At 34.4% G+C, this 24646-nt stretch overlaps 1 protein-coding gene across 1 annotated transcript in view; it reads right to left on the reverse strand.

Annotated features, from left to right (window-relative positions):
- The window catches only part of SCLT1 (sodium channel and clathrin linker 1), a 252430-nt gene that overhangs the window by 177451 nt on the left and 50333 nt on the right, over window positions 1-24646 (reverse strand). Inside the window, exons 3-5 of the mRNA XM_060147067.1 lie at window positions 15077-15135; window positions 14476-14548; window positions 11461-11516 (exon numbers count right to left, since the gene is read on the reverse strand). Coding sequence (XP_060003050.1) covers window positions 11461-11516; window positions 14476-14548; window positions 15077-15135 — 188 coding nt within the window. The remainder of the gene's footprint in view (window positions 1-11460; window positions 11517-14475; window positions 14549-15076; window positions 15136-24646) is intronic.

Consider the following 24646-nt stretch of genomic DNA (forward strand, 5'->3'; position numbering starts at 1 on the left):
TCAATGATTTTGGTAAAGTAGCAGGATACAAAGTTAATGCACAGAAATCTCTGGCATTCCTATACACTAATGATGAAAAATCTGAAAGTGAAATCAAGAAAACACTCCCATTAACCACTGCAACAAAAAGAATAAAATATCTAGGAATAAACCTACTTAAGGAGACAAAAGACCTGTATGCAGAAAATTATAAGACTGATGAAAGAAATAAAAGATACAAATAGATGGAGAGATATACCATGTTCTTGGATTGGAAGAATCAACACTGTGAAAATGACTCTACTACCCAAAGAACTCTACAGTTTCAATGAAATCCCTATCAAACTACCATGGGCATTTTTCACAGAACTAGAACAAAAAATTTCACAATTTGTATGGAAACACAAAAGACTCCGAATAGCCAAAGCAAGCTTGAGAACGAAAAAAGGGCCTGGAGGAATCAGGCTCCCTGACTTCAGACTATACTACAAAGCTACAGTAATCAAGACAGTATGGTACTGGCACAAAAACAGAAAGACAAATCAATGGAACAGGATAGAGAGCCCAGAGATAAACCCACACACATATGGTAACCTCATCTTTGATAAAGGAGGTAGGAATGTACAGTGAAGAAAGGACAGCATCTTCAATAAGTGGTGCTGGGTAAACTGGACAGGTACATTAAAAGTATGAAATTAGAACACTCCCTAACACCATACACAAAAGTAAGCTCAAAATGGATTAAAGACCTAAATGTAAGGCCAGGAAGCATCAAGCTCTTAGAGGAAAACATAGAACACTCTATGACATAAATCACAGCAAGATCCTTTTTCACCCCCCTGCTAGAGAAATGGAAATAAAAACAAAAATAAACGAATGGGACCTAATGAAACTTCAAAGCTTTTGCACAGCAAAGGAAACCAGAAACAAGACCAAAAGATAACCCTCAGAATGGGAGACAATATTTGCAAATGAAGCAACTGACAAAGGCTTCATCTCCAAAATTTACAAGCAGCTCATGCAGCTCAATAACAAAAAAACAAACAACCCAATACAAAAATGGGCAGAAGACCTAAAGAGACATTTCTCCAAAGAGGACATACAGATTGCCAACAAACACATGAAAGAATGCTCAACATAATTAATCATTAGAGAAATGGAAATCAAAACTACAATGAGATATCATCTCACACCAGTCAGAATGGCCATCATCAAAAAATCTAGAAACAGGGCTTCCCTGGTGGCGCAGTGGTTGATAGTCTGCCAGCCGATGCAGGGGACACGGGTTCGTGCCCCGGTCCAGGAAGATCCCACATGCCGTGGAGCGGCTGGGCCCGTGAGCCATGGTTGCTGAGCCTGTGTGTCCGAAGCCCGTGCTCCGCAACGGGAGAGGTCATAACAGTGAGAGGCCCGCATACCACAAAAAAAAAAAGAAAAAAAAATCTAGAAACAATAAATGCTGGAGAGGGTGTGGAGAAAAGGGAACACTCTTGCACTGCTGGTGGGAATGTGAATTGGTACAGCCACTTGGAGAACAGTATGGAGGTTCCTTAAAAAACTACAAATAGAACTACCATATGACCCAGCAATCCCGCTACTGGGCATATACCCTGAGAAAACCATAATTCAAAAAGAGTCACGTACCAAAATGTTCACTGCAGCTCTAATTACCATAGCCAGGAGAAGGAAACAACCTAAGTGTCCATCATCGGATGGATGGATAAAGAAGATGTGGCACATATATACAATGGAATATTACTGAGCCATAAAAAGAAACGAAATTTAGCTATTTGTAATGAGGTGGATAGACCTAGAGTCTGTCATACAGAGTGAAGTAAGTCAGAAAGAGAAAGACAAATACCGTATGCTAACACAAATATATGGAATTTAAGTGGAAAAAAATGTCATGAAGAGCCTAGGGGTAAGATGGGAATAAAGACACAGACCTACTAGAGAATGGACTTGAGGATATGGGGAGGGGGAAGGGTAAGCTGTGACAAAGCGAGAGAGTGGCATGGACATATATACACTACCGAATGTAAAATAGATAGCTAGTGGGAAGCAGCTGCATAGCACAGGGAGATCAGCTCGGTGCTTTGTGACCACCTAGAGGGGTGGGATAGGGAGGGTGGGAGGGAGGGAGACGCAAGAGGGAAGAGATATGGGAACATATGTATATGTATAACTGATTCACTTTGTTATAAAGCAGAAACTAACACACCATTGTGAAGCAATTATACTCCAATAAAGATGTAAAAAAAAAAATCTAGAAACAATAAATGCTGGAGAGGGTGTGGAGAAAAGGGAACACTCTTGCACTGCTGGTGGGAATGTGAATTGGTACAGCCACTATGGAGAACAGTATGGAGGTTCCTTAGAAAACTACAAATAGAACTACCACATGACCCAGCAATGCCACTACTGGGCATATACCCTGAGAAAACCGTAATTCAAAAAGAGTCATGTACCACAATGTTCATTGCAGCACTATTTACAACAGCCAGGACATGGAAGCAACCTAAGTGTCCATCGACAGATGAATGGATAAAGAAGATGTGGCACATATATACAATGGAATATTACTCAGCCATAAAAAGACACGAAATTGAGTTATTTGTAGTGAGGTGGATGGACCTAGAGTCTGTCATACAGAGTGAAGTAAGTCAGAATGAGACAAACAAATACCGTATGCTAACACATATACTGAATCTAAGGGAAAAAAATGTCATGAAGAACCTAGGGGTAAGACGGGAATAAAGATACAGACCTACTAGAGAATGGACTTGAGGATATGGGGAGGGGGAAGGGTAAGCTGTGAGAAAGTGAGAGAGTGGCATGGACATATATACACTACCAAATGTAAAACAGATAGCTAGTGGGAAGCAGCCGCATAGCACAGGGAGATCAGCTCGGTGGTTTGTGACCACCTAGAGGGGTGGGATAGGGAGGTTGGGAGGGAGGGAGACGTACGAGGGAAGAGATATGGGAACATATGTATATGTATAACTGGGTCACTTTGTTATAAGGTAGAAACTGACACACCATTGTAAAGCGATTATACTCCAATAAATATGTAAAAAAAATAAAGAATGAATTATCTTTATGGTTTATGTATAAAAGACAACAAAGAACTACAATTAGTAGGCTTACTCAAAGTAAAGATCTTAGGCATTATATAAAAAAAAGATTAAATAAGTGCACATTTACATTAAGTCAACATCAAAAATTTTTAAAGTATTCTATGTATGTCTTATGATTCTCCACTTTATTGCCTCTTTCAATCTGCAGACCATCTATTAATGTAGAAAGAAAGAGGGTTTGTACTATATTTTATGCTAGGTACAATGTACTAAATCAAAAAAGTAACAGTGTTTCTGACCTCTTCCTGTTGACTATTTCATTGGATAAGATATTCCTGATAAAAAGTCTTTATGAAAAGAAATATTATCCTAAAATATAATATGTGCTTTACATTAAATTACTACATATCTATGCCTTTTAAGTTGTTACTTATGGCTTTTATTATTTTTCTATCTTACCACTTGCAGTATTACTTCAAAAGATATTTAACTAGCACTTACTATAATCATAAAAATATATAAAAAATAAAACTGAAATCTAGTCCAAATCTCTCATTTTATAGATTAAGAAACTGAGATCCAAACATATGGACACTAAGGGGGGAAAGCGGGGTTTGGAGGGATGAATTGGGAGACTGGGATTGACATATATACACTAATACGTATAAAATAGATAATAAAAAAAGACCTATTTAAGTAATAGAAGACATGAAACAGATTTGAATTATTGTTTTATTGATTTAATGTACATATACATAAGCAAGTGTCTGCAATCCAAAGTAAAAGTAATAAATGCCCTAACCAAGGTACAAAAATATTATAATGAGTCACTTTGTTATAAAGCAGAAACTAACATACCATTGTAAAGCAAGCATACTCCAATAAAGATGTTAAAAATAATACTGTAATGTAATGTGCAAAGATTTTTCAGAAAAGATCATATTTAAATTGGTTCCTAAGAATGTGTATAAGTTTAATGTATAGAGATGTGGGTGGTGTTCTCAGGCTGTTGGAAAATGTGAGCAGATAGAATGCTAAGAAAGTATGAGTGTCTGGAGAAATAAAGAATAATTTGCATGGAGAAAAAAAAAAAAAGAAACTGAGCTCCACCTCTACATTGTTGGTGGGAATAGACGTTGGTACAGCCACTATGGAAAACAGTATGGAGGTTCCTCAGAAAACTAAAAATAGAATGAACCATATGATCCAGCAATCCCACTCCTGAGAATATATCCAGACAAAACTACAATTCAAAAGGATACATGCACCCCATGTTGATAGCAGCACTATTCACAATAGCCAAAACATGGAAACAACCTAAATGTCCATCAACAGATGAATGAATAAAGAAGATGTAGTACATATATACAATGGAATACTACTTAGCCATAAAAAAAGAATGAAATAATGCCATTTGCAGCAACATGGATGCAAACAGAGATTATGATACTAAGTGAAGTAAGTCAGAAAGAGAAAGACAAATACCATATGACATCACTTATATGTGGAATCTAAAATATGGCACAAATGAACCTATTTACAAAACAGAAATAGACTCATAGATGTAGAGAACAGACTTCTGGTTGCCAAGGGGGAGGGGGGAAAGAGAGGGATAGACTGGGAGTTTGGGGTTGGCAGATGCAAACTATTACACTTAGAATGGATAAACAACAAGGTTCTAATGTATAGCACAGGGAACTATATTCAATATCCTGTTATAAACCATAATGGAAAATAACATACGAAAAAGGAATGTATATATGTGTATAACTGAGTCACTTTGCTGTACAGCAGAGATCGGCACAACACTGTAAATCAACTATACTTCATTAAAAAAAAAAAAGAAAGAAACTGAGTTCCAGATAGATTAAAGTATTAATACCAGGAAAATCACCCAGCCAGTAACTGCAGTCCTGAAATTATAACTAATTAGCATTAATAGGCAATAGAATTTTGGCCATGATGACTTTATAAAAGTTTTGATCTGTGAGGTGACAAAGACAAATCAAATACACTTCTAACCAGTCTTTCTTTGAATTGAATTTGTCATTGATAGTAAGATGCACCATTCTTTTACATACTATTAAAAATAAAAATTGCTGCTTATTAATCTTGACATGCCATTCACTATTGCTACATCCCAATTTTGTAGATCTTAAAATAGGGGAACGGGGAATAGTGTTAGGGAATCTTACAGTCGAGTAAGAGAGAAGATAGAGTAAGACAAATACATACAATTAGAAAACATTCTAGACAACTGCCTGGTACAACCTCTCTACATGCCTTCCCTCACCTGACAGACATTTTTCATCCTTAAGTCCAAGCTTCCTCACTGAAGATATCCACATCCCTGCCATGGTGTAGTGTTTCTTTTGGGGATTAATACAGAACAGTCTGATAACTAGAATTGTTGCTTCCCTTCTTCTGCTCCTACAGTGAATCATATATATTCTTTCCAGAAAAATTTGGAATTTTCAAGTTCTAAAGTATAACTGAATTCAATCCTTCAACAGTGCACCCTCCTCCTCTGCTAAAAGCCCTTGAAGAGCCCCCTACGCCATCTGAAAGACAAGTTTAAATTTCTTAGCAGAGCATATAAGATCTTATATGATCTGCTCCCTGCCCACCATCCCAGTCTTATGCCTAATTCCCCTATACAAATACGCTGAGATATAACCACAGTAAATGATCTGTATTTTAAAAAACATATGATTTTTCATTTGATGAACTCCTACTCATTCTTAAAGACTCTGCTCAAATTTCATCCCCTCACTTAAGCCTTCTCTGATGTCTCCAGCCAGAGTGATATCTTCAACAATTACAATCTAATGTATATATTGGACATGTTATAGTTAACACCATCTGCCATGTGCAGACTTAAGTAATCCTTGACCATAACCCATGCTCTGGGGAATAGCGCAGGTTATTTTTTACAGAGGGAAGTCAATGATTAGATTAAAGTTTTGCATATTTCTCAAGGGCAGCCCTATCATACGCTGACTGGCATGAAGCGTACTGAAAATAGTAGTGTTGGCCATTAGTAACTAACAAGAATGGGTACCTTCAGGATTTGACCTAAAGAACAGAGAGAATCAGCTTTTTGGTTGGAAGAATAGGAGCAGCTGCTACATGGAAAGGGGTGCCATTACTGAGGGGGACAATTAAGGCTGTATGAGACAACTGATAAGAGGAGCATATCCTCAGAGATGGTCCTAATTGTTTCCCAGTTCTAGCTGTATTCCATGTTCCTCCTTATCATACATTCCCATTTACTCAGAATGACCTGTTTCTATTTCTTGAAGAAAAAACAGCCAAATATGAATATATGTATGTGTTTATGTTCCTAATATTTGCAATCATCCACTCAAAAAATATTTTTTGAGCATTTAATATGTATCAAGCACTGTTCAAAGGTGTTAGGTATACAGTGGTAAACAGAATAGACAAGGGCCCTGCTCCATGAAGGATACATTCTAGTAGATAAGACAAATAATAACCAAGCAAATAAATAATTTCAGGTAGTAATAGGTACCACAAATAAAACTGGATAATATAAAACAGAAAGTTGGGGAGGGAGGAAGAGTGCTAGATAATGTGGTCAGGGAATGCCTGCCTGATTGAAGAGGAGACAGTCCTGTGTAGGTCTGGAGAATAACATTCCAGGCAGAAGAAATATGCAAAAGGTCTTCTGGTGGAAACTGGTTTGCCAGTTTTAAGAAAGACGAAGTAAGACGGCCAGTGTTGACTGGAGACTAGTCATCAAAGGAGGGTGTGGTAAGAGGCATATATATACGTAAATATACAAACACAGACTTATTATAAACAGAGACATACACAGAAATCAGGGTACCTCTGAATTTATATAAGGTTATTAAAAAGAGAAATATTAAACTTTATAATGAAAGCTTAGGATTTGGGTGAACTTTTGGGGATGGTTTTCTCACAGTATAATGGTGTAAACTAGCATCAGAACAGCAGGGTTTACTGTTCCAGAGATATCTCTGTTCCAGAGATATCTTTTTACCCTCTCATTGGAAAATAGATCAAATATATTCATCTTTTGCTATTATATAAATAAAGGTTTGGGGTAGAGAATACCATTTTTGGACAAGTACTGAAAAATAATGGCTTTATTACTATTTTTATAAATATACACATGAACTCCTTCCTCCCAAATTTCAAATAGACTATACTGTGTTCATAGGCTATTATCAACATACACTAATGATATAATAATTAGGGATGGTGAAAGCAAACCTAAAATTACAACTCTGATCTATATTATTATTTATTATTCAATTATCATTGGTCAATAAGAACAAATCAATGAAAATAGTGCTAAAAGATTCTATTTTATAATGCTATTGAAATCTTCTAAATCATAAATATTTAGTTTTAATCTTAAAAAGATAAATATATTAGACTATCATAAAACAAAAACTTACAAACTTAGTAAAATAAATAATATGCTAAATATAATTGTTTTAATTTATTAAATACTAACTTTATACTCCTGTTGAAGTTTTCTGTTTCTGTGCTCTAAAGCTACATATATATGCCTAAATAAAAAAGTAGACAGTTATAAATTTCAAAAAAGCTTTTTGGTGACAGTTGAACCAAAGACTAGTTAACAGATTGAGCAGCAAAAGATAGCTACATGTATCAGAGAAGAGTAAACTTTTTCTGTAAAGGACCAGATACCAAATATTCTAGGTTTTGTGGGCCATTCAGTCTCTGTCTCAACTGTTCAACTCCATCATTGTAGAGCAAAAGCTGCCATAGACAGTATACAAATGAACAAGTCTGGCTGTGATCTAATAAACTTTTATTTACCAAAAGAAGTGGCAGGCCAGATTTGGCCCTCAAGCTGTAGTTTGTGAATCCCTGACAGATGTCGTTAAGTCTCTGTACTAGTTACTATACTTTGACTACAAGCAACAGTGATTTTTGTCTGTTTTATTTACTAATGTATTCCAGAAACTTGAACAGTGCTTGGTACTTAGTAAGTACTCAATAAATATTTGTGAATGACTGAATGAATGTTTTATTACCTCACCAAATATTAAATCTGAAGGCAAGTGGCTCTAGATTTGTTTCAGCAGTTCAATAATGTAATTTAAGGACCAAAGGCTTCCCCATCTTTCCCTTCTTCTAATCTCATTGTGTTTCTGATACATGCTCTCATGGTTACAAAATGGCTACAGCAGCTTCAACATATATCACTTTCTAAAATGACAAGGAACAGGAAGGAGGTTGTTTTCTTCTTGCCAGTCTCTCTTTTTATCAGGGAGAAAAAGCTTTCCCAGAGGCTCTACGACAGACTCTCCCTTATACTTCACTGGGTACAAGTGAGTCACATGTTCATACTTAGACCAATTCTTGGCAAAAAGAAATGTGCACTGGTTTATAATCAAAGTTTTATCACCTGAGATTGTGGAAGAAGCTCATCTCCGCTGAGCACAATGCAACTGGAACAAAATCAGGGTTATATGAATTATGAAAGAAGGGAAAATAGCTCTTATGGAGGCAACAAATAATGTCTTTCATACCCTCAATAATAAAATAAAAATAATAACAATAAAAGGTAGTATTTTCTTAGTGCCAGGAAGTGCTGTATATATATTCACTCATTTAATTATCATATCCAATTTTCATCCTCTGGCAAGTTATGAGGAGGAAATATGATATTAAAGAAAAAATGAGACAAAAACAAAATAAAAAACATGAACTGAGTTTAAAGGAATAAACTAAAAATGGGAAGGATGATAAAATGAATATCTTTTCACCTCTTCCTAAGTCTCATTTTATAAAATGACTTCATTATTTTCTATTTGTAATCAATTCCCAGAAAATACTCGCCTATACACAAATGTATTAAAAAGTTTCCAAAACCCAATAATGTGGAATTGCATACTATTGTATAATCCATGCCACTGCTAGCTTCCATTATTCAGACTTGACCATATTTAAGACATTTTCCTTAAAAATGATAAGCTCTTTTTGATTTTGCAGTCTTTAACAGCAATACTTAAAAGCAGGTTGTTGCCCTAAGGGCATAGAGTTCACTTTAAAACCTGATGACATTTCGAGTTACTAAAAGTGCCTTTTAATAAGCTCAGAATCCATTTTTCCCATTTCCCTATTATACTAAGAATAAATACATTCATGAGCCATGACTGCAGTACTATTAAACAGGTAAAGGCAGATTTTTAAAAGACTGGTTTCAAAAGACCTGGACATAAAAGGAAGAGTATGGAGTCAAATATAGGAAACAACTAAATCATTAGCTCAATCACATAACACCGTATTATCTCCAATACATTAAAATACAAACTTAACTTACATACACTGGTGATTCAAAAATCTTAGCAATAGTCTTTAATAGGAAGATTTTTGAGAAAGAATAGTAAATCATAAAAAGTTAAAGTCAGAAAAACTTTCCCATGGGAAAAAACACAAATAAATGAGAAAAACTGAAAATCCAATTAAGAGATTTACATAGAAGAATGCAAACAAAGGAATGCCAAACTTAAAAAGAGCTTATGCTTTAAATGAATTTAAAACCAAAAAAAAATGTATTTCTTCATTTTTTGGTTTTGTTTTGTAAGGCGACAACAAAAGATATATCAGGTCTCAGTCCAGTTGCATGACCTTTAAAAGTTAAACTTGGGATAGAATAAAACTCTGAACATTTTTAGAAGAAAATGTAAGAGAAGATCTTTAGGACCACAGGCTGAGAGAGGATTTGTTATACACAAAGACCAACAACCATAAGAAAGAAGACTGATATATTCAACTACCTCAAAATTAAAAAAAAAAAAAGGAAAAGAAATTTCTGTTGATCAAACATATCACAACCTGGGAACAGATATCTGAAATATATCTAGTGTCTAGCACATTGAATGCGCCATTGGCACTCATTATTCATTCCCATCCCTTTCCATATCCCAGCAGCTTTCATAATGGCTGAAAGTCTAAAACTATGTTTCCCGGATGTCCTTGCAGCTGGTGTGGTGGATGGAATTAAAGGTTCACCAGTGACGGGCACTTGAAGGGGATATAGAAGGCAGAAGTGAGCTGAGAACATTCTTCTATAGGTACGACAGATGACAAGCAAAACTGATAGACGTGAGTGTCTCCTGAAGTGAGTACCTCACGCCCCACTTTCCAGTGTCACGTTTTCAGCTCCATGGAAGTGATGCTGTAGTGGTAGCTACAGAGATGGTGGCAGCAGCATAAATTCCTGGCCTCAGAATCTCAGCCTCTAAGGTATGACTCTAAAGCCAATTATCTTACCTACATAGTACTTAACTGTAAGTGACTAAATCCCTTCTTGTTTGAAGTGTCTATGATGGTTACTGTCTACACTGATCAGCACACTAACAAATATTCAGAATACAGATTATATAAAGTACTTTGACAATTTAAGGAAAAGATAAAGAGAAAATGGGAAAAAGAAATGAACAAGCGTTTCAGGAGAAAACCACATGGGTAAATAAATACATGAAAAATGGTTAACCATATTGATATTCAGGAAAATGTAAATTAAAGCCACAATGAAATACCATTTAAGACTCAAAATAACAAAAATTAAGAAACCTGGTAAGAGCAAGTGCTGATAAAATATACAAATCAATAAGAACTCATAAATATCACTGGTAGGAATGTAAATTGGTATAGCCACTTTGGAAATTAGATTGGCAATATATTGCAAAATTGAATATTCACATCGCCTATGACCCAACCCTGAAACTCTTCTGCTTATGCATGATATTGAGTGGAAAAAAAGTAAGTCTCAGAAGACTAAATAATACTATTTTTGGAAGTTTTTAAAAATGCAAAACTAAATAATATATCATTAGGAATACACATACCTACAAAAATTTTAAAAAGCAAGGGAACGATAAACAAAAATTCAAGACAGTATTAACTGCTGGCAGAGGGAAGGAGGGGCATGGGATAGGGAAGGAAAACATGAATAAGTGCACCAGTATTGAGAACATTTTAGCTCTTAACTGGATGGTGGGTTGACAGGTTTCCGTTTTATCAGTATGTTTCCTAATATAATATATATTCTATACTATACTATTCATGATTGCTAATATTTATAAGGTGCTTATTATGTACCCTATTTTAAGCAATTACTTTATCCCTTACAGTCAGCTCTAAGAAATAGGTTCTGTTATTGTCTCCCACTTATAGATGAGGAAACCCTAAAGCACACAGAGGTTAACTTGTCCAAGGTCATATAGCTAATAAGCAATGGAGCCAGGAGTCAAAAAGGAAATCAGGCCCCAGCGTCCACACTCATAACCAGTATACTCCATGAATAAAATACTAAATAACAATAATAAAAGTTACCTAAGACAACAATAAGATAATCAGTAGTTAATTGATCTACCTTTCATTTTCCTTGATGACATTTTCAAGTTGTAGTTTCATCTCACCCATCTGTTTCTGAAAGAATAAAATATGGTTGCAGAAAAACATTTTCCAGACAATTAGATTTATATTAAGTAGTTCATTCATATGCAAGCAATCGGATTCTATGACACTAGTCTACAGATAAGAAGTAATTATTCTTCACTTCTAACAAGCAATATTAAATATAGATATTTTAATGATACACAGAACATAATAGAACATTTTGAATAGAATATAAGTAAAAATATTTTATATAACATATTAATAAATATTTTAAAATGTAATTCCTATATTTAGAGATGTTTATAGGAAAAGAGATGTAAGATATTCCTTAATATGTCACTATAAGAAACATCCGATGATCCCTAGACCTTGAATATATATCGTAATTCATCTTAGTTTAGGTGAAGCCCATGTAAGTGCTTGAATTTCAAGAAGTAAAATGTTAATGGCGAAAAAAGCAAATAAAGATCTTCTTTAGCAATAATTCATTCAGTCTCTGATTGACCACCTTGTTTAGTTGTATAAACTCTCTGCCCTATACAAGGCTGCTACAGTAAACCAATGTGGTCACTAACACATACATTAGTAGGAAAGACGGTAAAAAAAAAAAAAAAATCACTAACTAAAATACCAATACGAGTAAAATATATACTGTAAAGGGAATGAAATGAAGGTATTTTTAATTTTCTCTGAGGGGTTAAAGGGATTGCAAGATTTCAACAGGAAAGAAAGGGCATTTCAAGTAGGGTGAAATATGAGTAAAAGCAAAGAAGCAAAAAATATTAGACGACACAGGCATAGTCATCAGCTCTCAGTAAGAGTAAACGAGCAAGTGGAGATCAGGAAGGAGGCCATGTAAAATCATACTTAAAACAAAACTGCAATCAATTCATGATCTGTCCATTACTCTTGATTGGGTACCCCAGGCTAAAGGAGAAGAGCCAATCCTGGAGTGAACCTGGCAAGGGAAGGGTGGAACAGGCAATCCTCCAAGCCTTTCTCTCTCCCTTTCAACTAGAGAAGCTCAAGGAAGCTTCCCCTAGGAAAACAGTAACAGCCAATTATAACTACAAAGCTGGCTTGAAAGGTGAACCTTTCCCAGGTCCCTGCTGTGCCTGAATCACAATTAAATCAAAATGAATGAATTCACTACCAGATAACTGAGAACTGACCACACATGGAGCCATGCAATGAGAGGTAAAACTGGAAAGGCAGGTGGCAGGTCTTGCTTGAATGCCATGCAGACTAAGAGGTTTGGATTTTATTGTAGCAATTATCCCCATTTTGTAATTATTTTTAAAAAATCGATCTTTAAAAATTGCAAAAATGTCAGCGTATCTTGAAAAATATTATTCAAATAATTAGGTAGGATATATGCATTAACTAGGATTCAGGGTGGATCATGACAGTAACACTAAAGATTCTTTACTGTAAAATATTTCAAAACATTTAATCGTTGAAAAAAAACAAAAATTCAGCAGTACCTTTCTTATCATCAAATTTTCCCCTATTATTTACATTTTCTGGAAGAAACTTTCATATAGAGAATTATTGTGAATATTTTCCTGCTTTCAAGATATACTATTTTTTGACTGGTCAATAAGATAAATCATAAGAGCTATTGCTACTCAATAATATCTATGTGAGCAAGTGTTTTAAGAAGTAGCTGTCAACATCTTTTTTGTCTCTAAAAGTAGCAACTATTCTTGCCCCTTAGGCTTTCTGCTACAGCTTCCTCTCTCTTGAAATTAATCCAGTAATCACTCTTAGATGGAGAATGCCAAATGGAAGAATGAAGTTAAACACCTTAGTAAACTAGCTGATTAAAGACATATATGAATCAGGTAAATTATAAAAAATTAAAATTTAAAATAGGTTAATTCCAAGATAACTAGATATTCCATTTTATAACAATCAAACCACATGTCATTATAGCAATTTTGAGAGAGTGAATTCAGCAGAAACTTTAGGCTCACTAGTCCTAAAAATAAAAGCAAAATACCATTTGTGCAAAAGAGAGCTTTCTGTTGTTCTTTATCAATTAAAAAATTTAAACGAACAGCTCATACAGCTCAACAGCAAAAAAACAACCACCCAATCAGAAAATGGGGGGAAGATCTAAATAGACAATTCTCCAAAGAAGACATACAGATGGCCAACAGGCACATGAAATGATGCTCAACATCATTAATTATTAGAGAAATGCAAATCAAAACCACAGTGAAATATCACCTCAGACTGGTCAGAATGGCCATCATCAAAAAGTCTACAAACAATACATACTGGAGAGGGTGTGGAGAAAAGGGAACCTTCCTACACCCCAATGTTCACAGCTGCACTATTTACAATAGCCAACAGTTGGAAGCAACCTAAGTGTCTATCAACACATGAATGGGTAAAAAAGATGTGGTGTACATATACACAATGGAATATTATTCAGCCATAAAGAATGAAATAATGCATTTGCAGCAACATGGATGGTCCTAGAGATTATCATACTAAGTAAAGTAAGTCAGACAGAGAAAGACAAATATCATATGATATCATTTATATGTAGAATCTAAAAAAAAAATTATACTTAAAACAGAAACAGACTTACAGAAGTAGAAAACAAACTTATGGTTACCAAAGGGGAAAAGAGGGGGCAGGGATAAATTAAGAGTTTGGGATTAACAGATACACACTACTATATATAAAACAGATAAACAACAAGGACCTACTGTATAGCACAGGGAACTAGATTCAATATCTTGTACTAACCTATAATGGAAAAGAATCTGATAAAGAATACATATATATATACACACACACACATATAAATGTGTAAATGTGTATAACTGAATCACTTTGCTGTACACCAGAAAATAACACGTAAACTGATTACAGGTAAACATTTTCTTCCTTATCAATGTTTTTGTGAAGAAAGGGAGTCTATTTTTTTTTTTTATAAGAAAATATTACCAAATGGTTGATAGCTATGATTCCATACCTGATAATATTTCAGCTGCCCATTTAGCTCTTCCAGATGCTTATCATACTCAGTAATAAGAGGAACTAAAAAGCTAAAGAAAATTTCAAAGTTAAAAAGATACATACTCTTTTTAATCTAGTTTAATAAATATGTAACATGAAATAAATTAAACATCAAAATTTTTATGTTAATTTTCTCCATAGCAATCAATACTTTGCCTTTTTCCTAAACCAGAGGTTCTCAACCTTAGTTCAATTAATATTTTAGGCTGAATAATTTTTTGTTGTTGGGGGCTGACCTGTGCACTGTAGGATGTTTAGTAGCATTCCTGGCCTCTACCCATTAGATGCCACTAGCACCCTTACCCTCCACAATTGTGACAAGCAAAAATGTTTCCAGACATTGTCAAATACCTGGGGAGGGAAGGGAAGCAAAAATCACTCAGTTGAGAACCACTATTATAGACAATAATACTGGCTTTTTTCCCCTTGTCAATTCAATGATAGATCATTTAAACCTAATTATAGCAGAATATAAAATAAACATTCCTAATACTAAAAAATTAACAATAATTAAACATAATTAAGAAAATTATATTTTTCTGGTAATTCAACCTTACCTTTGGTCAACTACTGAGTTTTCTACTGTGTCACCTGCAACTCCTTTGAAGACAGATTTCTGTAACAGAAAATACTGCATATTAAAATTTTGTTTTCTCACATCTTTCTAGTCAAAACTGACAGTAGTTTAAAATTAAATACAAGTAAACATTTTATAACCTTAAATCTGTCACTGCAATTACAAAAGAGGGAAAGAGAAAAAAAAAGTTATATTAACTGATGCCGAAAATGTATTCAGTAAATTTTAACACCCATACATAATAAAACTCTTGGCAAAATAGAAATAGGAAGAAATTTCTCGATTGATAAAGAACATCTACCAAAAACCTACATCAATTACTATTCTTCATAGTGGAACATCAGAAGCACTGCACGAAATTCAGTAATAATACAAGGCTGCTCACTATCACTGCTAAAACTCAGCATTGTACTAAAGGTTCCAATCAGTGGAATCTGCTGCAGGGACAGGGGGTTGGAGATCTAAAGGTTGAAAAGGAACATACAATACTATTCTGATCTACAGACAATTTGACCATTTACCTAGAAAACTCTCTCTATAATCTACCAATTATTAGGACTAAGAACAGAGTACACCAAGTCACCAGATAGAAGATCAAACATAAAAAAAACAGCTGCTTTCCCAAATACCAGCAATAATCAGAAAATGTGATAGGAAAAAATATGGTATTCACTACTATAAGAAAAGGTAGTACTTGAGAATAAAACAAAAAAAAAGTTGCAATAACTTTAATATTAACTTTACTGAAGGACATAAAGGATCTAAATAAACAGGGTTCTATACCATATTCATATGTGGAACAGTCAATATTATAAGTGTATATATTTCTTAAAATTCACTGCAGGTACAATGCAATTCCAGAAAAGAAATCCAATAGAATAATTTATGAAACTTGATCTTAAACAGATGGTAAAGTTCCTATGTTTGAGTAAATGTGCAAGAATAGCCAAGATAATCTGGCCAAAAAAAAAAAAAGAGGGTAGAACTTGCTCTACTACATGACAAAACACTATAATCCTAGAGTAATTAAAACAATATGGTTCAGACACAGTAACAAACAGAACAGTACAGAAAATTCAGAAATAGATTCGAGTATTTATGGGTATGCAGTATATAAAAGAAGTGGAATTATAACTATAATAAATGGACAAAGTACTGCTTTTCAACTAATAGTGTTGGGTAAAAAAATAAAATTAGATCCCAGCACACACTAAATGGAAAGTAAATTACAGATAGATTAAAGATCCAAATGTTTTAAAAAGTTAACAACTATTGAAAGAAAATGTATTATTGACCTTGAGATACAGAAAGCTTTCTTAAGCTCTAAAAAGGCAGAGACTATTGTCTGCTTTGTTCACCAATATTCCAAGCAGTGCCTGGCATACTCTCACTCAAAATACATTTTCTAGCCGAAAGACACAAGTAGTAAAATCTATAAACAGAAGAAATAACATATTTTACAATCCAAATTTAAAACTTCTATACAACTAATGACACCATAAGCAAGGTTAAGAGGACAGTATAATTTTAACATGACCAAAAAACACAGTAACTATTATAAAGTATGCAGAAACATTCAAAACACAAGGAGATGTATAAGAACTTTCAGTGGAGCTTTTACTGTAATTAAAAAAAAATAGGATAAATGAAAAATAATACAACAGGATCTCATAAGTAGGTCAAGGGATTAGCAAGACATATGTATCAACATAGATATATCACCAAAAAAGGGGTTACCTTCTAGGAGTAGAAGGAAGGGAATGGGACAGAGGGAAGGACAGACAGATTCAAAGGGATTTTTTTAAAAAATGAAGTATAGTTGACTTATTGTGTAAGTACTGTGCACAGTACTGAGTTAGGTGTATAGCAAAGTGATTCAGTTATTTCATATATATGTATTTCAGATTACGTTTCATTATAGGTTATTACAAGATACTGAATAGAGTTCCCAGCGCTATACAGTACATTCTTGTTCCTTATGTATTTTACAAATAGTAGTTTGTACCTGTTAATCCCAAATTCTTAGTTCTTCCCTCCCCCTCCTTATCTCCCCTTTGGTAACAATAAGTTTGTTTTCTATGTTTGAGAGTTCGTGTCTGTATATAAATTCATTTGTATTACTTTTAAGATTCCACATATAAGTGATATGATATGATACATGCCTGACTTACTTCACTAAAGTATGATATTCTATAGGTCCATCCATGTTGCTGCAAATAGCAATATTTCATTCTTTTTTATGAGTGAGTTAATATTCCACTGTATATTTATACTACATATTCTTAGACCAATCATCTGTTAATGGGCCCTTGGGTTGTTTCCATGTCTTGCCTATCGTAAATAGTGCTGCTATGAACATAGGGGTGCATGTATCTTTTTGAAATAGAGTTTTCATCTTTTCTGGATATATACCAAGGAATGGGATTGCTGCAGCAGATGGTAACTCTATTTTTAGATTTTTAAGGAAACGCCATACTGTTTTCCATAGTGGCTACACCAATTTACCTTCCCACCAATAGTGTAGGAGGGTTCCCTTTTCTCCACACCCTCTCCAGCATTTATTATTTGTACAGTTTTTGATGATACCCATTCTGACCAGTGTGAGGTGACATCTCTTTGTGGTTTTGAGTTGCATCTTTCTGATAATAAGTGATGGTGAGTAATTTTTCATGAGCCTGTTGGCCACATGTACGTCTTCTTAGGAGAAATGTCTGTTTAGGTCTTGTGCCCAGTTTTTGATTGGGTTATTTGTTTTTTTGTTATTGAGTTGTATGAGCTGCTTGTATATTATGGAAATTAAGCCCTTGTCAGTCGCATCATTTGCCAATATTTTCTCCCAGTTGGTAGGTTGTCTTTTCATTTTGTTTATGGTTTCCTTTGCTGTGCAAAAGCTTGTAAGTTTTATTAGGTGCCATTCATTTATCTTAGCTTTTATTTCTTTTACGTTGGCAGAATGATCTAAGAAAATATTGCTATCAGTTATGTCCAAGAATGCTCTGCCTATGTTCTCTTCTACGAGTTTTATGGTGTCATGTCTTAAATTTAGGTCTTTAAACCATTTTTGTATATGGTATGAGGCAGTGTACCAATTTCAGTGACTTACATGTAGCTGTCCAGCTTTCTCAACACCATTTGCTAAAGAGACTGTCATTGCTCCATTGTACATTCCTGCCTCCTTTGTCAGAGGTTAACTGACCATAGGTGTGTGAGTTAAATTCTGTGCTCTCTATTCTAAAGATCCATTGATCTAAATATCTTTTTGTGCAAATACCACAATGTTTTGATTACTATAACTATATAATATAGTCTGAAGCCTGGAAGGGTTATGCCTCCAGCTTTATTCTTTTTCCTCAGGATTGCTGTGGCAATTCTGGGTCTTCTGTGGTTCCATATATATTTTACAATTATTTGTTCTAGTTTGGTGAAAAATGTCATGGATATTTTGATAGGGATAACATTACATCTGTAGATTGCTTTGGGTAGTATGGCCATTTTAACAATATTAATTCTTCCAATCCAAAAGCATGAGATATCTTTCCCTTTCTTTGAATTACCTTCAATTTCCTTTATCAATGTTATACAGTTTTCAGCTCCTTGGTTAAGTTTACTCCTAGGTATCAATACTTTTTTCTTTTTGATGTGATTTTAAATGGGATTGTTTTTTCACTTTCTCTGATATTTTATTGTTAGTGTAAAGAAAAGCAACAGATTTCCGTATATTAATCTTGTAGCCTGCTACTTCGCTGAATTCATTTATTAGTACTGAATAGGTTTTACGTGGAGACTTTAGGGTACTAAAAATAGAGTATCATATCATTTGCAAATAGTGACGTTTTAAGTTCTGCCCTTCCAATTTGGATAAAATTTATTTATTTTTCTTGTCTGATTGCTGTGGCTAGGATTTGCAATACTATGTAGAATAACAGTGGTGAGAATGGGCATCTTGTCTTAAATCTGAATTTATTGGGAAGGCTTTCAGCTTTTCACTACTGAATATTATGTTGGCTGTGGGTTTGTCATAAGCAACTTTTATTATGTTGAGATATGTTCCCTCTAAATCCACTTTGGTGAGTTTTTATCATGAATGGATATTGAATTTTGTCAAATTTTTCTGCATCTATTGAAATTATCATGTGGTTTTTGCCTTTGCTTTCATTAATATGGTGTATAATATTGATTGATTTGTGTACTAAACCATCCTTGTGACCCTAGAATGAATCCAACTTCATCATGGAATGCTCCTTTTTATGTATTGTTGGATCCAGTTTGCTAATATTTCGTTGACAATTTTTGCATTTATATTTGTCAGATATTCGCCTGTAATTCTCTTTTCTGCAGTGTCTCTGTCTGGTTTTGTTACTAGGGTGATGGTGGCTTCATAGAATGACTTTGAGACTGTTATCTCCTCTTCAATCTTTCGGAATAGTTTGAAAAGGATACACTTAAGTTCTTCTTTGTATGTTAGGGAGAATTCCCCAGTGAAGCCATCCAGTCCTGGACTTTTGTTTGAAGAGGTTCTTAGGTCTGTCTACCAAGACAACAGAAATAAAAGCAAACACAAACAAATGGGACCTAATCAAACTTAAAAGCTTTTGCACAACAAAAGAAATCACCAACAAAATAAAGACAATCTACAGACTGGAAGAAAATATTTGCAATGATTCAACTGACAAGGGTGTGCGTGTGTTAATCTCTAATCCCTAAATTATCCCTCCCCATCCCTATCCCCTTTGGTAACCTTCAGTTTATTTTCTATGTATGTGAGTCGGTTTCTGTTTTGTAAATGACTTCCTTTATATCATTTTTTTAGATTCCATATATAAGTGATATCTTATGATATCTGTCTTTGTCTGACTTACTTCACTAAAGTATGATATCTCTAGGTCCATGCATGTTGCTGCAAATGTGCGGACTTCTTAGTTGAGGCATGTGGACTCTTAGTTGCGGCAAGCCTGCAGGATCTAGTTCCCCGACCAGGGATTGAACCTGGGCCCCCTGCACTGGGAGCATGGAGTCTTACTTACTGGACCACCAAGGAAGTTCCTGCATGTATCCTTTTGAATTAGAGTTTTCTGTGGATATATGCCCAGGAGTGGGAATGCTGAATCATATAGTAACTCTATTTTTAGGTTTTTAAGGAATCTCCATACTGTTTTCCACAGTGAATGCACCACTTTACATTCCCACCAAAAGTTTAGGCGCGTTCCCTTTTCTCCACACCCTCTCCAGCATTTGTTATTTGTAGACTATTTAATGATGACCATTCTGACTGGTGTGAGGTGATACCTCAGTGTAGTGTGAATTTCCATTTCTGTGATAACCAGTGATGTTGAGCATCTTTTCATGTGTGTATTGGCCATCTGCATGTCTTCCTTGGATTCTGCCCAGTTTTTGATTGCGTTGTATGTCTTTTTTGATATTGATGTGTATAAGCTCTTTGTACATTTTGAAATTAATCCCTTGTCAGCAGTAGCATTTGCAAATATTTCCTCCCAATCCATAGCTTGTCTTTTCGTTTTGTGTATGGTTTCCTTTGGTGTACAAAAACTTTTAAGTTTAATTAGGGGATTTCTTTTTTTTTAAGGAGCCTCATTTTATTTGTTGAGAGAATATTCTTTTTCTTTTTAAGTATTTATTTATTTGGCTGCACCAGGTCTTAGTTCTGGCATGCGGGATCTTTGTTGCCACATGCAGGATCTTTAGTTGTGGCATTCAGGATCTTTAGTTGCGGCATACAGGATCTTTTAGTTGCAGCATGCGGGCTCTTAGTTGCATCATGCAGGATCCAATTACCTGACCAGGGATCGAACCCAGGCCCCCTGCATTGAGAGTGCAGAGTCTTAACCACTGGATCACCAGGAAGTGCCCATTTATTTTTGTTTTTATTTTCATTACTCTAGGAGGTGGATCAAACAAGATCTTGCTGTGATTTATGTCACAGAGTGTCCTGCCTATGTTTTCCTCTAAGAGTTTTATAGTGTCTGGCCTTACATTTAAGTCTTTAATCCATTTTGAGTTTATTTTTTGTGTATGGTGTTACAGGATATTCGATATTTCATATACTTCATTCTTTTCCATGCAGCTGTCCAGTTTTCCCAGCACAACTTATTGAATAGACTGTCTTTTCTTTATTGTATATTCTTGCCACCTTTGTCATAGATTAGCTGACTATAAGTGCATGGGTTTATTTCTGGGTTTATTCTGTTCTATTGATCTTTGGGTGCTTTTGTGCCAGTACCATACTGTTTTGTTTACTGTAGCTTTTTAGTATAGTCTGAAGTCAGGGAGTGTGATTCCTCCAGCTCCATTTTTCTCAATATTGTTTAGGCTATTTGGGGTCTTTTGTGTTTCCACTCTAATTTTTAAATTTTTGTTCCAATTCTGTGAAAAATGCCACTGGTATTTTGATAGGGATTGCACTGAATCTGTAGATTGCCTTGAGTAGTATGGTCATTTACCAATATTGATCCTTCCCATACAAAAACAGGTCTTTTGCCTCCTTAAGTAGGTTTATTCCTGGATATTTTATTCTTTTTCATATGATGGAAAATGGGATTGTTTCCTTAATTTCTCTTCCTGATATTTCATTGTTAGTGTATAGAAATGCAACAGATTTCTGTATATTAATTTTGCTTATTTTTATGTTAATTTTGTATTCTATGACTTTACCAAATTCATTGATGAGCTCTAATTTTCTGGTGGCATCTTTAGGATTTTCTTATCATCATATCAACTACAAACAGTGACAGTTTTACTTCTTCCTTTCCAATCTGGATTCCTTTTACTTCTTGTCTACTCTGATTGCTGTGGCTAGACTAGGACTTCTAATAGTATTTTGAATAAAAGTAGTGAGAATGGGCATCCTTGTTCCTGACTGTAGATGAAATGCTTTCAGCTTTTTAACACTGAGCATGATGGTAGCTGTGGGTTTGTCATATGGCCTTTATTATGTTGAGGTGTGTTCCTTCTATGCCCATTTTCTGAAGAACTGTTTTTTTTTTTATCAAATGAATGTTGAATTTCATCAACAGTTTTTCTGCATCTGTTGATGTGTTCATATAGTTTTTGTTCTTCAAATTTTTAATGTGGTGCGTATCATTGATTGATTTGAGGATATCAAAAAATCCTTGCATCCCTGGGATAAATCCTAGTTGATCATGGAGTATGATCCTTTTAATGTATTGTTGGAGTCAGTTTCTTAGTATTTTGTTGAGGAATTTTGCATCAATGTTCTTCAGTGATAATGGCCTGTAATTTTCATTTTTCGTGATATCTTTGTTTGGTTTTGGTATCAGGGTGATGGTGGCCTCATAGAATGAGTTCGAAGTGTTCCTTTCTCTGCAATTCTTTGGAATAGTTTCAAAAGGATAGGTGTTAACTATTCTCTAAATGTTTGGTAGAATTCAACTTTGAAGCCATCTGGTCCTGGACTTCTATAGGTTGGTAGTTTTTAAATTACTGATTCAATTTCTGTACTGGTAATTTGTTCATATTTTCTCTTTTTTCCTGGTTCAGTCTTAGACTGTACCTTTTCTAAGAATTTGTCCATTTCTTCTAGGTTGTCCATTTTATTGGCATATAGTTGCTCATGGCAGTCTCTTATGATCCTTTGTATTTTTATAGTGTCCGTTGTACCTTCTTTTTCATTTCTGATTTTATTAATTTGTACTTTTTCCCTTTTTTTTCTGATGAGTTTGGCTAAAGGTTTATCAATTTTATTTATCTTTTTCAAAGACCAGCTTTTAGTTTCATTGATCTTTCCTACTGGTTTTTTTTTTTCAGTCTCTATTTCATTTATTTTTTGTGATCTTTATGATCTCTTTCCCTTTACTAACTTTGGGTTTTGTTTGTTCTTCTTTCTCTAGTTCCTTTAGTTGTAAAGTTAGGTTGTTTGAGATTTTTCTTGTTTCTTGAGGTAAGCTTACATCACTAAAAACTTCCCTCCTAGAACTACTTTTGCTATGTCTAATAGGTTTTGGATCAGCATGTTTTCATTTTCATTTGTCTCTAGGTATTTTTTAATTTCCTCTGATTTCTTTAGTGATAAACTGGTTGTTCAGTAGAATATTGTTTAGTTTTCACGTATTTGTGGACTTTTGCAGTTTTTTTTTCTTGTAGTTGATTTCTAGTCTCATAGTGTTGTGGTCAGAAAAGATGCTTGATATGATTTCAATTTTCTTAAATGTACCTAGGCTCGTTTTGTGGCCAAGTATGTGATTTATCCTGGAAAATGTTCCAGTTGCAGTTGAAAAGAATGTGTATACTGCTGGTTTCAGATGGAATGGTCTATTTATATATCAATTAAGTCCATTTGGTCTAATGTGTTATTTTAAGGCCTGTGTTTCTAATTGATTACATCCATGGATATAAGTTGGATGTTAAAATCCCCTACCATTATTGTGTTATTGTTGATAGTTCCTTTAATATCTGTTAATATTTGATATATTGAAGTGCTCCTATGTTGGGTGCATATATATTTACAATTGTTATATCTTCTTAGATTGACCCCTTGATCATCATGTAGTTTCCTCCTTTAGGTCTTGAAACAGTCTTCATTTTAAAGATTTTTTTTTTTCTGATAAATATTGCTACTCCAGTTTTCTTGTGATTTCCATTTGCATGGAATACCTTTTTCATCCCCTCACTTTGTCTGTGTGTGTGTCTAAATTTGAAGTAACTCTCCTGTAGGCAGCATATATATATGTCTTGTTTTTGTATTCATTCAGCCAGTCTGTGTCTTTTGGTTGGAACCTATAATCTGTTTACATTTAAGATAATTATAAATAGGTATGCTCTTATTGCCATGATTTGTTAATCATTTTGGATTTGTTTTGGGGGTCTTTTCTCCCCCACTTTCTTCTTTTGTTATCTTCTCTTGTGATTTGATAACTATCTTTAGTGTTATGTTTGGATTCCATTTTCTTTTTTCGTGTGTATATCTATCATAGATTTTTGGTTTGCAGTTATCATGACATTTTTGTATAGCAGTCTATATATGCACATGACTGTTTTAAGTTGATCTCTTCATTTCAAATGCATTTTAAATACCCTAAATTTGTAATCTCCTCCCCCCACAATTACTATTTTTCAAATAATATTTTACATCTGATTATTTTGTGTATCCCTAAACTACTTATTGTGAATATAGATTATTTTACTAGTTTTGTATTTTAACCTTCCTAGTAGCTTGCTGTGTGGGTGATTTCCTACCTTTCGTGTATGCTTGCCTTTACTGGTGAGCTTTCTCATTTTGTAATTTTCTTGTTTCTAGCTGTGGCCTTTTCTTTTTCACCTAGAGAAGTTCCTTTAACATTTGCTACAAAGCTGGTTTGGTGATGCTGAATTTCCTTTAGCTTTTGCTTGTCTGTAAAGCTTTTGATTTCTCCATCAAATCTGAATAAGAGCCTTGCTGGGTATTCTTGGTTGTAGGTTTTTCCCTTTCATCACTTTAAATATATTGTGCCACTTTTTTTGGGTATGCAGAGTTTCTGCTGAAAAATCAGCTGATAACCTTATGGGAGTTCCCTTGTATGTTATTTGTTGCTTTTCC

This window comes from Lagenorhynchus albirostris, chromosome 4 (genome assembly GCF_949774975.1).
Source record: "Lagenorhynchus albirostris chromosome 4, mLagAlb1.1, whole genome shotgun sequence".
In the NCBI taxonomy this organism is placed as follows: domain Eukaryota; kingdom Metazoa; phylum Chordata; class Mammalia; order Artiodactyla; family Delphinidae; genus Lagenorhynchus; species Lagenorhynchus albirostris.